Source organism: Corvus kubaryi, unplaced genomic scaffold (genome assembly GCF_017639235.1).
Source record: "Corvus kubaryi isolate FWS band 111438036 unplaced genomic scaffold, C.kubaryi_AGA036_p1.0 37387, whole genome shotgun sequence".
Lineage (NCBI taxonomy): Eukaryota > Metazoa > Chordata > Aves > Passeriformes > Corvidae > Corvus > Corvus kubaryi.
In genome coordinates this window covers 3,510,696-3,524,387 of record NW_024581129.1, presented here as the reverse complement: position 1 = coordinate 3,524,387, position 13,692 = coordinate 3,510,696, and the positions used below count along the sequence as shown (strand labels likewise).

The following is a 13,692-nucleotide window of genomic DNA, read 5'->3' as shown; positions in this document are numbered from 1 at the left end:
CAGGGACAGACAGCGGGACAGGGACACGGACAGACACCGGGACAGGGACAGACACCGGGACAGGGACAGAGAGGGGAACAGGGACAGACAGCGGGACAGGGACAGACAGCGGGACAGGGACAGAGAGGGCAACAGGGACAGACACCGGGACACGGACAGACACCGGGACACGGACAGAGAGGGGAACAGGGACAGACAGCGGGACACGGACAGACACCGGGACAGGGACACGGACAGAGACCGGGACAGGGACAGACACCGGGACACGGACAGACACCGGGACAGGGACAGACACCGGGACAGGGACAGAGAGGGGAACAGGGACAGAGAGGGGAACAGGGACAGACAGCGAGACACGGACAGACACCGGGACAGGGACAGACACCGGGACAGGGACAGAGAGGGGAACAGGGACAGACACTGGGACACGGACAGACACCGGGACAGGGACAGAGAGGGGAACAGGGACAGACACCGGGACAGGGACAGACACCGGGACACGGACAGAGAGGGGAACAGGGACAGACACTGGGACAGGGATACGGACAGACACGGGGACGCGGACAGACACCGGGACAGGGACAGACATCGGGACAGGGAGAGAGGGGAACAGAGACAGACACCGGGACAGGAACAGAGCCGAGGGACGGAGACCGGGACGGGGACAGACACCGGGACACGGAGAGAGACCGGGACACGGACAGACACCGGGACACGGACAGAGCCGAGGGACAGAGCCGGGGAATGGGATAGAGCGGAGGGACATGGACAGAGCGTGGGAAAGAGACGGGGACAGAGACAGAGAGGGCGACAGGGATAGAGCGGGGGACAGGGACACAGAGGGGACAAGGACAGAGATAGAACGGGGGGAGCGAACCGGAGTGAGGGGACAGGGCTAGGACAGGGGACGAGGGCGGAGCGGGGTGACAGCCGCCTCCGCCGCGCCCCGGGCCCCTCGGCCGAGCGCGGGGAGGCGGGCGGAGGGCTCAGAGGGCTGAGCCGGTACCGGCAGCGGGGACCCGCTGCTGTATCACGGGGAACGAGCGGTGCAAAGCTGGGAAAAGCCCGCGGGTGGTGGGAGGGCTGAGGGGAACGGGAAGGCAGCAGCGCCGGAGGCTCCGTGCCCGGCCACTTTCACATGTATCACTTCCCCTGCTGCTTTTTCTCTGGAGGGATCAAACAGCACGGGCAGGAAGTCGCCAGTTTCTGTAACAGCGTTATATACTTTTTAGAGTTTATTTATGTTAGCTAATGTGTATATACATTGTGTTCATATTGTGCTTACATGTACTTTACACAACCTCATGTTTTTGTTCTCTATTCTGGTGACTGCAAGGAACACACATCAAACCAAAAGGATTCTCAGGGCCCTTTTCTTGAGTGATCACACCGAATCTGAAGTGCAATAAACTACAGAACTAATTCAAATTATTCTTTTAAAATAGCCCTGTGTTTACCAGCAGAGTTTATTCTCTTGTTATGCTTCTCCTAGCTTGACTGTGATCTTTCGGAGTCCCGTTTCACCCTTTATTCTATGGGAACCACGGATGTGAATTTCCTGGGAACAGAAGGAATACAAGCGTGCATCGGAGTATTCTTGACAGCACGTGCTGGTCTATGGCTGAGTCCCAGCTGTGACCACACTCCTCATGGCCTTGCATAGAGGTGCTTCTGGCTGTGATGGCTTTGCTCTAAATACCCACGGACAGAGCTGGTGCGCTGCCCTTCCCAGCCCTTCCCGAGCTGTGGGTGCACAGCAGGGCTGGCGGCTCCCGTGCCACAGACAGCGCTGCGGTGCGCCTGCCTTGGCTCAGCAGCCTGTCCCTGGCGGCCAGCTCATCATCCATGATGGTCAGGACATGTTTCATGGCCAGGTTGTCCTCTGTGCCCAAGCCATCCTTCCTGGCCAGGCCAGATGTCATAGCCAGGCTATTGTCCTTCATGACCATGCCCATCCTTCATGGCCATGCCCATCCTTCATGGTCTGGCCACTTTACACATCCAGGCTGTCCTTCGTGGCCAGGCTTGTACTTAATGGCCAGGCCACTGTCCATTGTGGCCAGGCCCGTCTTCCCCGGCCAGCCTGGCGGTGCGGAGCAGCCAGGCCAGGTCCTTCCATCCCCTGTGGGTGCGTGCGGTTCGGAGCGGGTCCGTGCGGTGCGGTTCGGAGCGGAGGGGTCCGTGCGGTTCGGAGTAGAGGGGTCGGTCCGGTTCAGAGCGGAGGGGTCCGTGCGGTTCGGCGTAGAGGGGTCGGTGCCACTCGGAGCGGAGGGGTCGGTCCGGTTCGGGGCGGAGGGGTCCGTGCCGCCTCTCGGCGGAGGCGGCGGTGGAGGCCGCGCCCGCCGGTGAGTGACGGTGGCGGCACTTCCTGCGGGCGAGCGGCGGCGGAGCCGGAGCCTTTGTGCGGGAGCGGGAGGAGGGTCCCCGCGGCGCCCCGCGGCCCCGGGCGGGCGGGCAGGAGCGGAGGCGGCGGCGGCTGCAGTGCGGATACCGGCGGGGGAGCGGCTTCCCCCGCCTCCAGCGCCGGCAAGGACAGAGGAGGCGCCGCCGCTCAGCCGGCTCCGGTCACCAGGTATTTACCGGCCCCTCCGTTCCCCGGGCCCGGCCGGGCGCGGAGCGGTGCGGCGGGACCGGGGCAGGGACAGGGACAGGGGCGGCAGAATGGCCCGGCCGGGCTCGGAGCGCTTCCCCGGAGCTCGGAACCGCCCGGGGCCTGCCCCGCACAGCCCCGCACAGCCCCGGCCGCCCCCCGGCATGCACAGAGCCGGGCAGAGCGGCCGGGGCCGGGATAAAGCTGCCCTGGCGTTCTGGGCTCGTAACGGAGCGGTCACAACCTCGCTGGGGGAAAGAAGGAGGGTTTGGGGCTGTTCTCTCCCCGTGTCACCGAACTTCCCTTTGGAGGGCTCACTTCCCTTCGGGGGGCTCTGCCCGCTCCTCCCCAGTTTCCCCGGGGCCGCGAAGGGTCGCTGGCTGGGAAAGGGAGAGATGCTAAAATTGTCCAAAAATCTCTGTAGCAGAAAGCTGGGTTTCTGGTGACAGGAGGGGGTCCTCACGGGGAGAGAAAAGCAAGGCTTTACGCCGTCATTTAATAGTGTCTTTGGAACTCCTTACCTCGTATGGTTAATTTCACCGGTTTGTTGTTTTTTTCTAAAGATTGATCACTATCTAGGAGCTAAAATCCTCTTTTTGTACTTAGTGGGATGTTGACCATACAAAGATGACACAGTTCAGCATTTCCACGTACAGCCCCAGAACATTAAGACATTCAAATTCAATAGGTCCTGAATAGGCAACAGGCAATATTAAAATGTTTTTCCTCCTTCAGCTCTCTCTGACAAAGGATTTGGGAACTGTCTCTTATCTCTTTCTTGCACCATTTTCTTACCTAGGTCGTGTTTTCTGTTTACAAGCCTGAAGATGGCTGCTGCTGCTTCCTGCAATGTGGAAGAAGATGAGAGCCTGAAGGGATGTGAACTCTATGTTCAGAAACACAACATCCAACAGATTTTAAAAGAATGCATTGTAAACCTCTGTATAGCAAAGCCAGATCGACCCATGAAGTTCCTCAGAGAACACTTTGAAAAATTAGAAAAGGTCAGTGGTTTTCAGGTGACTTTACGTTTCATTTATAAAATGAAAAAGATTGTGTAAAGATTTCAAATGTTTTGGTACATTTCTTTCTTTCAAATTTTAAATGATCGCGCAACTGTGAAAATGCAAAGTGTTAAAAGAAAAACCCCCAACCCTTCATTTGTGGATGTCTAACCTAACATTGGCTATTGTTTAGAAATTTTTGTGCATAACACCAAGATTATAATATCTCATCAAACTGCACTTGTTAAAAATGACCCAAACTGTGAGCATACTTTGTGTTGTGAGACATGGTATCCTGAACTTTCATCTCTTGGAAGAAGCTGCCTGTGTGTGCAAAAGATGCTGTTCCCTGTCTATTCCGGGGTCAGGTGGTGGGGTTTTCCCTTCCCCTAAAACTGAACAAAATCAGGGAACCAGCAAGTTGTCAAAATCTATTTAATTTCACTGCTCTTCCTGTCTGCAGTGCCTATCCTGTGATTCTCTGATGAGGGATGCATTAAGAGAGACCTCACTTACTGTGACTGTTTTCAAAAGCAGTGTAGAGAGAGGGAAACATTTTAGAACGTTCCCAGACAAATTCTTTCTAAAGCCTGCAGGTGTCTTTGCAGGAAGAGCACGTTGTGTGAGCAAGTGTTGTTGTAAGACTAAGAGATAAGGTTTAGTAGTTTCTTCCTTCAGGAGTGAATAATACCTAAGGCTGGTATATTACCAGTGATGTAAAACATTTAATACATCCCACTCTGCTTTTCAGATGCATTTTTCTATAGGTAAGTATATGCCAAATTCAGGTAGTTTTAAAAAAATGCAAACATTGCATTTTGGTGGCAGCCAGGGATATCAGAGAGGGGCACAAAGTACAAGATGGTTTTTAATTGTAATGCTTATTATGGAAAAGAAACATTCTCTTAATTCTCTATATTCTAAACTTCTGACAGCTAAGACCCATTTCCAGAGAGCTGAAATTGTTGAATTTCTGTTATTGAGTTGTGAATTATTATCCATCATAACCTGGAATTTTGGACTTCTTGAAAAGAAGGATAAACACCATTCTTGAAAAAAAAAAAAAAAAGTTAAAATATGCTGTGGTATTATGGAATGTGCTCCATTCCTAGAGGGATTTCTTCAGGAGTTGTACTGGGAGAGTTTGGCTTTGTTGATGTTAACACAGTACACAGACCTGAGACAGGGGGGCAGTTCCTACCCTTGAGAAATTACACCTTCTTTCATGTGATCTCCTATTATTTCCCAAAGAACAGCAGATACCAGAATGCTGTAGGACATCAATCAGGATGCCAGCACGGGAGCTGATGGATGTCACTTGTCTCAAAATGGAAGATGATTTAGAAGCATCAAGGCATCAGCTGCAGGGAATATTGTGCTTGCTGTGGGAGGACACAATCTTGGCACTGCCTCTCTAGAGCAGCCTGGGGGCCAAGCCTGCTGAGCCTGGAGGCTTTAGGCTGCTTCTGGAGGTTTCCAGCACTGTAATTCTTGCTCCTACAGAAGTCTGACTCTCTTGCTGCCCAACCATCTCCGAGGACTTCCTTGGGATGAATTGCACTGTGAAGGATTTTCTGCTGTAGGATAATATTTTGACTTAGTTGGTTGCACGAGAACAGTTGAAGGAAGACTTCTAAAGATAGAGAATTGTTTCAATAAGTTTTATCCTGTTTTTATGCACTTGTCATATACAGGTAGTTTGAGGAATCCTAATGGAATTGTGAATTTAGCAATTGTTCATTAGATTTTTGTAAGTGTGCAATACTGACACATCACATTTGCTATTAGCTCCTTGAATTTTGGTCCTTTGTAGGCAGAGGAGTGAAAATCTTTGGGTTTAAGCATGATTTTCTAAACAAAGTCATGCATTTTTCCACCTAAGTGTCATACTTTGGGATTATTTTCCAAACTCATTAAGCTAAACAACACGTTCCAGTGAAGAGAGCAGTAGAAGAGCAGTTTATCTGTCAAAAAATCATGTGGGAAGTTTAGAGATGAAGTGTAGGATATTTTTCAAGTGGTTAAAAAATGGGCTTGTAGAAAACAAGTAGAGCTTGATCCACGTCAATGTACTGGAGCTACCTCAGAGGTTAATAAAAAAAAAAGTGTGTTTAATTTTGCTAATTCTTAACTTCATCTCATAAAATCAACTCATAAAAGCAAGATTTATTATTATATGCAAGATCAGAGCAGATCATAAATGCTTTTCACCTTCTGATGACATCAGAGTTGGGTCCACTGCCTCCTTCAGCCTGCTGCTAAATGAAAATGGGCTGGGGACTAACCCCTGACCCCCACACAGTAACTGGCTCCAGGTATCATTCTTAGGTCTAACACGTCTGGGAGCAGGTTTGTTTTGGCAGGAATTGGTACGAGCAGCTGAGAGCAGAGCCAGGGAATGAGGTAATGCTTGAGGGATGGGGATTGTCTTGGGCTAATGTTCAGCTCCATGGCTGGGCCACTCTTGATTCACAGCATGGACATGGCCTGAGGGGGCTGGAAAGGGAGAACATGAATAAATACTCGTGAATAAAGTGCTGGATACTGAGGTTTGATGCTTAATGTTTGATTCTGAAGGAGTGCCAATGTTAGACACCCTCCAATGCCTTTCTAACTTTGCAGCTTATTTGTATCAAGTACAATATAAAAAATCATAACTCTTAAAATAATTGTGGGAGAACTTTAATACACATTTTCTGTTCACTTAATACTGGCAGGACCTGCTTAAGTTGCCAGTAATTGCTGGGAAGCAGCCTATGTTTCTATATTCTGAAGTTTGCAAGTCACTTTTATATGCTGTGACCGATGGACTTCAAGATGACATCTACTCTGATCACATTAACAGTTACTTTGTGAAAATCTGTAACATGCCCTTGAGCACAGAAAACAGTTGAAAACAGTTTAGGTAATTTAGATTTTAAAACCTGTGATGTTTCCTTTGAACGATCTGTTTTACGTTTCCCTGTGACTGTGTAGACCTTGGTGGATGGAGTGAGGAAAACCTTTCCCTTAGGGATTGTAACTGGGTTTTTTGGGAGTGAGGGAATAGATGTTAGCTAAGAGACTGTGGCATTATTTTAACAGCTGTAATTAAGTCCTGTTTACTTGAGGACTAAAGAAGGCATAGCAGAAAAAACACGGAACCCATATTTTATCTCTGGTTGTTGTTTTATGTGAAAAAGTTAATTACTGAGAGATTACTGGCAATGCTTTTGTGTTTTCAGCCATACCGAGACTGCAAAAATTTCATAGTGTCAGGCTGTTTAGAACCATGATTATATGATCAAAGGTGGAGTTGTCTTGCCATGCTAAGCTCAACTGTTCCACAGCAGAGAATTAGGACAAAGAGCAGAACTAATGAAGAAAATGGCACAAAAGAAGAGGAAGCAGCAGGAACCTGCAGGATGTGTTTAGGCATTGCCGAGGGCTTTGCTGAAGCCATTTGCATGTGAGATATTTCAGAGCAGGGCTGTGCTGGCTGAGCTGGGCTTTGCTGGTACCTTCTGGACCTGAGCTCCCTCCCGGCCCCTTCTGCTGCGCTCAGCACGTTCAGGAAACACTGCCTTGCTCTAAAAAAAGTACAGTCTGTAGATCGGCAGTGTTCTTATGGATCCGGGCTGACGCCGCATTGTCTTACGGTACCATGGGAAAGAGAATTTGGGGGAAACGTGAACTCAAGAATCCGCAATGAATTAACGCAGAAGGCGCTGCCCCTGGCGGCCCCGGGCAGGACAGCGCAAGGCGTGACAGCTCTGCCGGGAGCTGGCCTTGAAGAGAAAGTGTGTAATAAACCACAAATGCGTCCTCGGTTAGTAAAATACACTTTATTTCCTTTCCATAGGGAGTTTCAGAACTAAAGGTGTTCGAGCATCAAAATCGGAGCACTAGGCTTTTCTTCTGCAAGAGTATTCTCTCCTAGTGTTTGTATTTTATCACAGAAAGGAGCTCTTCAATCAGTAATTTCCACCAGAACCTGTCTAAACCAATGAAATTTATTCTTAAAAGTATGGGTTATTATTATGCAAAGTATAGCTCATTCCTTTCAGATAAGCTGGGGAGAGGCTAGGGATTAAAGCAAAATCACATGGAGAAACAACTACAGGAAAAATGCATTAACTAAGCAGTTTTGTAGAGCCTAAAAAGACAAATATTTCTGTATTGTTTCAAGCTTGCAGAGCAGTTGGGTGGTATCTCCTTGGTGGTCAGAATTGTTGGTGAAGCATGCAGGAACATACCTGAGATGCTGATGGAAACAACAGTGGGAGCACCAGGTGCCCTTGCTGTGTGACTGCACTTCTGAGCAGGCTTGTCCAGCCTCTGCTCCTGCCTCTCCTGTGATATCAGTACTGGGAAGAGCTGGATGAAAATCAGCTCAGGTGGGACCTCTGTGATTGCCAGAGTCAGCCCCAGGCAGTGTTGTGAGAGGTGACAGTTTTCTTGGAAGAGGCAAAGGAAAACGAGGTGAATTTTTAAAGCTCCCTCAGGCAAACTTTCCTACATGCAGGAGGCTGAGGGAAGGGTTGAGGATGAAGGGAATAAGAGCAGAAAGAGAAAAAGCTTTTTCCTAAGAAATAAAATTAGTTATAAGCAAGCCCATGCTCTTATGAGCCTGTGTGGAGCATGTTAGAGCTGAGATCCCTGCTTACTTTTTGTCCACAAGTGTGAGTAGCTTTCCCAGTCCCAAAGTCAAAACCTAACAAAAACAGAGTGCAATGATGGAACACAGAGGGAATTCTGCTTGGAAGCTGTCTTTGTTTCACATCTCAAGCTCCCCTGTCTTACATTCATCAGGTTACTTAATCCACTCTTCTGTGGGCTTGTCTCTTACACAAGCTATGTGTGCATACATTGTTACTTGGCTGGATTTTAATCAGAAGTGTTGGCTATGATTCTCTTTGATTATATAAGCTTTTAAGTATCAAAAATAGGGTCTGTGTTTTGTAACATAACCTCTCACTGCTGTGAGGCGTATGTAGGGAAGAGGTGGTGATGGGTTGAGATGCTGAAGACGCTGGTGGTGGGGAAGACAGGAAGTGTGAACAAGTTGCAGGAGGTAAAACAATGGCAGTGAAGGGTATGAGGAAGGTCAGCGATGCAGCTGAGTGTCATCAGAGTAGGCAGAGCTTTGGCAGGCCAATTTTGCCTAGACTGGAAATTGGGAATGAACTGAGATGGATGGATCTGGGAGGATGCAGAAATAGTAATCAAAGTGGAGGATAACTATGGAGTGGGTAAATACCTTGGCAGGATTGTAGGGAGTGGATGTTAAGAGATATTTCTTAGAAGTGCTGTGGAAGAAAGCATTGCTCATGGTGCATGGTAGCATGTACCAGGGGGAAGGCAGTGGAACAAGAGTTGGGATTGTGTGAATAACAAGGCTGAATGATCATATTGTCAGTTGTGGCAAAGATAAGACTGGAAAGAACATTAGCATCTCCTAGATTTTCCCTGCTTTTAGTGATGGCATCAGTCACTCCTGTGCTTCCAGCAAAGCAAAGTACTTTGCCTTTGGCCTTTATTGGTTGCTATAAATCATCAGCCTCCAGGAGCAGTGCGGGGTGTTAGAAACCCTGCTGGATTGAGAGCATCTCCTCTGGGTCAATTCCAGTGCAAAGGGAGATTAGTTACCTGTGCATGAACTTTCCTGCACATTTTCTGTGAATAATCCAGGTCTGTCAGTCAGAAAAGTTTATGAATGTGCCTGAGGGGAAAAAAAATCATTTAGAGTGTAGTTGGTGGTGTTGTTTTTGAATTCAATGAATACATTGTAGGAGGCAGAGCAGAGATACTGAGCTTTGATATCAAATGTCTGACTTGCTTTTAAAGGTCTTCTTGGGATGTTGTTGTAAGGCTGCACAGTGATTTGGAGCCTCCTTAGGTGCTTTCCTTCCTTCAGCTCATCTGAGTTTTCAGGTAGTGACAAAGCCTGAAAGGAGAGACTGAGAGAGGAAGTGAACTTCTGTTTAGAAATGCTCCAGCTGATAGGGAAAAAAGCTTCTGGCTCAGGAAGTGTGTGTGCTCTTCAGCAGTGGTCTGAAAGGAAGGGTAAACCTAAAACTGTCTCAGCATTGTGGCTGCCTCACTTGCAGTGCTTAAACTCATAAAGAACTCATGGAAACATAGTCTGAGAGAGATGCTGAAGACAGTATGCTAAATTCCTGTGGTTTATACCTCAGCCTCTTGTAGCTGAAAGCAGACATTCAAAAGATAAATTGGTCACTGCAATTGTATTTATTGGTTCTTCTTCCTTTCAATTTGAGGCAATGATCAAAGGCAGTTACACTGTCTTGCAGTTGTGTCTTCCATGTGTTTTCTCATTTGAAGGTGGACATAATTGGGCAATATGATTATGGTTTATCAGTGCCATCCAAAGAGAGAGAGAAAGAGATATCACTTGTTGTCATGACAACAAAAGATGATGAGGTGTTTACTTGAATCTGAATTCTGCACAGGGATTCACATCAAGCCGCGTCTGAAGATCAGTGTTTGAAGAACTCTTCTTGAGACAGTTCATTCCTCCTTTCAAACATTTGCTGTGTTTGTGCAGTTTTACCCCAGGATATGTGGAAGACGTCTCTCTGAAAGCTCAGCCCAGGACAGAGCAAATGCTTTTATTTCCAAAAAGCACGCTCTAGCTCAGGAATGGGGATCCTTCCCAGACTGCAAATAGCGGCGTGTGGAAAAGCCAGCCAGTCAACTGCCTGCTGTTTATATAAAAGGAGTTTGTAGTGAAGAGACTTCCTTTTAAAATGAATCACACCGTAACTCACTTTTATAATCCTTTAATATCTTTTTGGCTTCTAAAAGTATTTAAGAGCATGCTTTGTAGTATTAATTTTATCTCACTGAGCTTTCTTTTGTATATAAATCTGTGCTGGGGCAGGGGAGATATTATTTATTAATTCCTTGGAAGTGGCTTTTATGCAATGTGTACTGAAAAAGAAGAGTGTGTTTTATATTCAAATGGGCAAACTACTACTCTTCTCTCTGAGTAAATATGCTGTGTATAAAAAGACCTGTGTAAATGCTGCACACCATTAGTTACCGGACTGCCCTCTTGTTGCACTTGCCTTTTAGTTAAATTTCAGCTGTCATTCTTCAGAAAGGTCTTCACTACTTTTCAGTTAAGCCCATGAAGAAGGTGCATTTGGTTGTGTTCATTTAATGTAATCAGAGACCATGAACACTGTCAGGGATGCATAAACTGCAATAGTCAGTAATGTTATTTGAAATTCTTCAGTCATAGCTTTCATTTTTAAACACTAGATATTAAATATAATGGTAATATATAGCACATGTTTTTATTTGAAATATTTTGCTTGATTGTAATTAAGGAATCTTGAGACAGAGAGAAGTAGGGAAGAAGTTGATGAGAATGCTGATTTGCAGTTCTTACACAATAGGAAAATCTAGCTGAGTAATTTTTTACATATCTAGTGCTGCTATTTGAAATTTGAATGGGAAATGAAAAAGTTTCAGTAAGGATTCAATACATCTGAAATTCTGTTTTTTTGGTTACAGCACCGAGCTCAGCTGTATTGTGGCCTGGGAATTTTGGAGCTGTAAACCAATTTTAAAACCCAACTGATCTCAGAAAGAACTTGGCACTTTTTGAGGCAGGTCAGGATCTTGAGAAGTCAGATCTTTAGCCAGCCCTCTGCATTTTATCTCTGAGCTTGTCTCCTAAATATTTCAGTGGTGCCTTCTTCAAAACAAGAATGTGTGACTTGTTACTTTGAGTCATGCAGCACGGGAAATACTGTTCAGTTATTTATTTCAAGTAGCAATAGTGCACCAAAGACTCGTGTCAGAGGTTAACGAGAAGGGCAGTGTCAGTGATGGTGCAGGAAGAAACTGGAATAAGACCAGAAAAGGCAAGTGGCATGACTAGATTTGCTGTAAACATCAATGACAAAACATATATTAATCATTCATTTTTCTTGTAAGCTTAGAAGTTGTGAGCTTGTGCCAGTTTTCTGTAGTGCCCTTTTCTGGTGCCATACCTCATGAGCTGTGGATAACTCACTTCCTCTGTCAGTGAGACCAGCTGGTGATGTTGGTGATTTGCCACTCGTGCTGGTGCTCCCAAATGCTCCCTCCTCCACTGACTCCTGTCCTAGCTCTAAATGGAAAGTCTCACTGGAAATTTCTTGTAGGACAGAGGCCAGGTTCTGGCATCCCTGTCAAAGGAATGTTGGGTTATGGGGTTTGCAAGGATCTCAGCGTTGCTGTGTTTTCTTTTGGGTAGCCTGCAGTGCTGCTGAGCTGAGTTGTCTGAAAAATACTGGGGTTGTTCAGGGAGTCGTGGGATGATGGCCATGTGTACATCCCTCAACAAAACACTGGGGTTACCAGGCTGTGGGGTTTGCCTACACAGAGGAGATGACAGCAGATGAAACACCGGGCTGCTGCTGCACCAGCCAGCTTGCCTTCTTGCAGTGCCTGTGTCCTCCTGCTCATGCCCTCTGGTTTCCTGTGCCAGGGAACAGAACATATGGCCCACCCCATCTCTGGCTCTCCCCTGAGTGAGTGAAGATTGGAGTGAGCCAGCCCAGAAGGCTCTGGTGAAGCAGCAGAGGCAGTCTGTTGTGGTGTGGCTGAGGGGTGCCAGGGGGTGAGAAGGAGGTCTGGCTCTGAGCAGACAGGCCCCGTTCCTCTGGCTGACAGACATGGATGATGCAAAGGAAATTTTACTCCTTTATGCTATCCCTCACATCCCAGGAAGCTGAGGGACAGAACATGGGGCTCTGGGAATATACTATAATTATGGGTAATCTGGTTTGTCTCTGTCCTTTGGAAGTCAAAATCAGTGTATGAATTGACAGTTTTGCAACTCTGACCTCCTTTCTTGAAGGTTTTCTGTGCTGTTTCCTACTCTTGCTACTCTCTCTTCAGGGATTCCCCTTCCTATTTTCTTCTCTGTTCCACAAGCATGAAATTTGGAGAATAACCTCCGTATTGGCCAGCTGGTGCTGTGCCAGCAATCATCTTTCATAGTCCTCTGGAGCCTACCTTGGATCTTACTTGCTTGGAAGGAGTCCCTTTGATTATAAATCAGTTGTATGGCAGAAATTCTGGAGTAGGGAGCATCTTTGTTGTTTGTGGTGATAGTAAGCTTGCAAAGCAGAGCAAGATGAAGAAACTTATCTAATACATCAGCGTGTGACTTCTGTCAAGTTGTCTGTACAGGAGACAACGACATGTACAAGCCAACTGAGAAAATAACAGCTGTGATGTTGGAGAGTAAGCAAAAGAGGTTTGTTCTTCTATCTCAGCCAGGAGTAGCTGCAAGGATATGCCTGCACTTTGTATACAGTGGTTGCCATGATGTGTAAGAAAGAGTTGAACAGGTCGAGCCCTGGGGTGATGGTGCTTGTACACACATTGTAGTTGATGCTACTCTCATTAAATTTGTAATTTGCTTTCAGCAGTGCAAATTGACAGTCACCCAAAGGTAGAAGTGAAGGGGTTGCCGATAGTCATAAAAGAAGGGCAAATTGACTGTATCCGTGGGTAAGAGATGCTTTACTGTCTCTTTTTGCCTTGCAGGAAGAATGCAAGCAAATACTGGCTCGGCAGAAATCCAGCTCCCAGTCGGATTCTCACGACGATGAGATCTCCCCTCCGCCTCCCAACCCGGTGGTGAAGGCGCGGCGCAGGAGGGGGGGGGTCAGTGCTGAGGTGTACACTGAGGAAGATGCTGTTTCCTACGTCAGGAAGGTAACGTGGGACCGATCTCTCTGCTTCTGAGATGTACAATACGATCGAGTGACTCAGATTTTGTCCCTAATTTGGGCTCCTGGGCCAGCCTGGAGGATGGTGTCTTAATGCTGGCATGAGCAGGGCCTGAGCATCTTCACACTCAAGTTCTTTCAGTCTCCTTGACTGAGGGCTTTCCCCAGTGGGATTTCAGCAGTCGCTGTTCCTTCCTTTTTGAGATGCGCTGCTCATCTCTTTCCCTGTCTAACAGTCAGTAATTCTCATTTTCTTGATAGCCACTGACTTCAGCATCTTCTGAGTTGGGCCAGAACCTCACATTATTGGAAGACAGCTTTTCTATTGCTCCATTTCCTGTTTGTTTGGGGGGTTTTTTGTTTT

General features: G+C 47.1%; 1 protein-coding gene across 1 annotated transcript in view; it reads left to right on the top strand.

Annotated features, from left to right (window-relative positions):
• Positions 1 to 2,369: 2,369 nt before the first annotated feature.
• PRKAR1B (protein kinase cAMP-dependent type I regulatory subunit beta) overlaps positions 2,370 to 13,692 on the top strand; it is a 92,036-nt gene continuing 80,713 nt past the window's right edge. Inside the window, exons 1-3 of the mRNA XM_042037052.1 lie at positions 2,370 to 2,572; positions 3,390 to 3,594; positions 13,144 to 13,314. Coding sequence (XP_041892986.1) covers positions 3,418 to 3,594; positions 13,144 to 13,314 — 348 coding nt within the window. The 5' untranslated portion in view covers positions 2,370 to 2,572; positions 3,390 to 3,417. The remainder of the gene's footprint in view (positions 2,573 to 3,389; positions 3,595 to 13,143; positions 13,315 to 13,692) is intronic.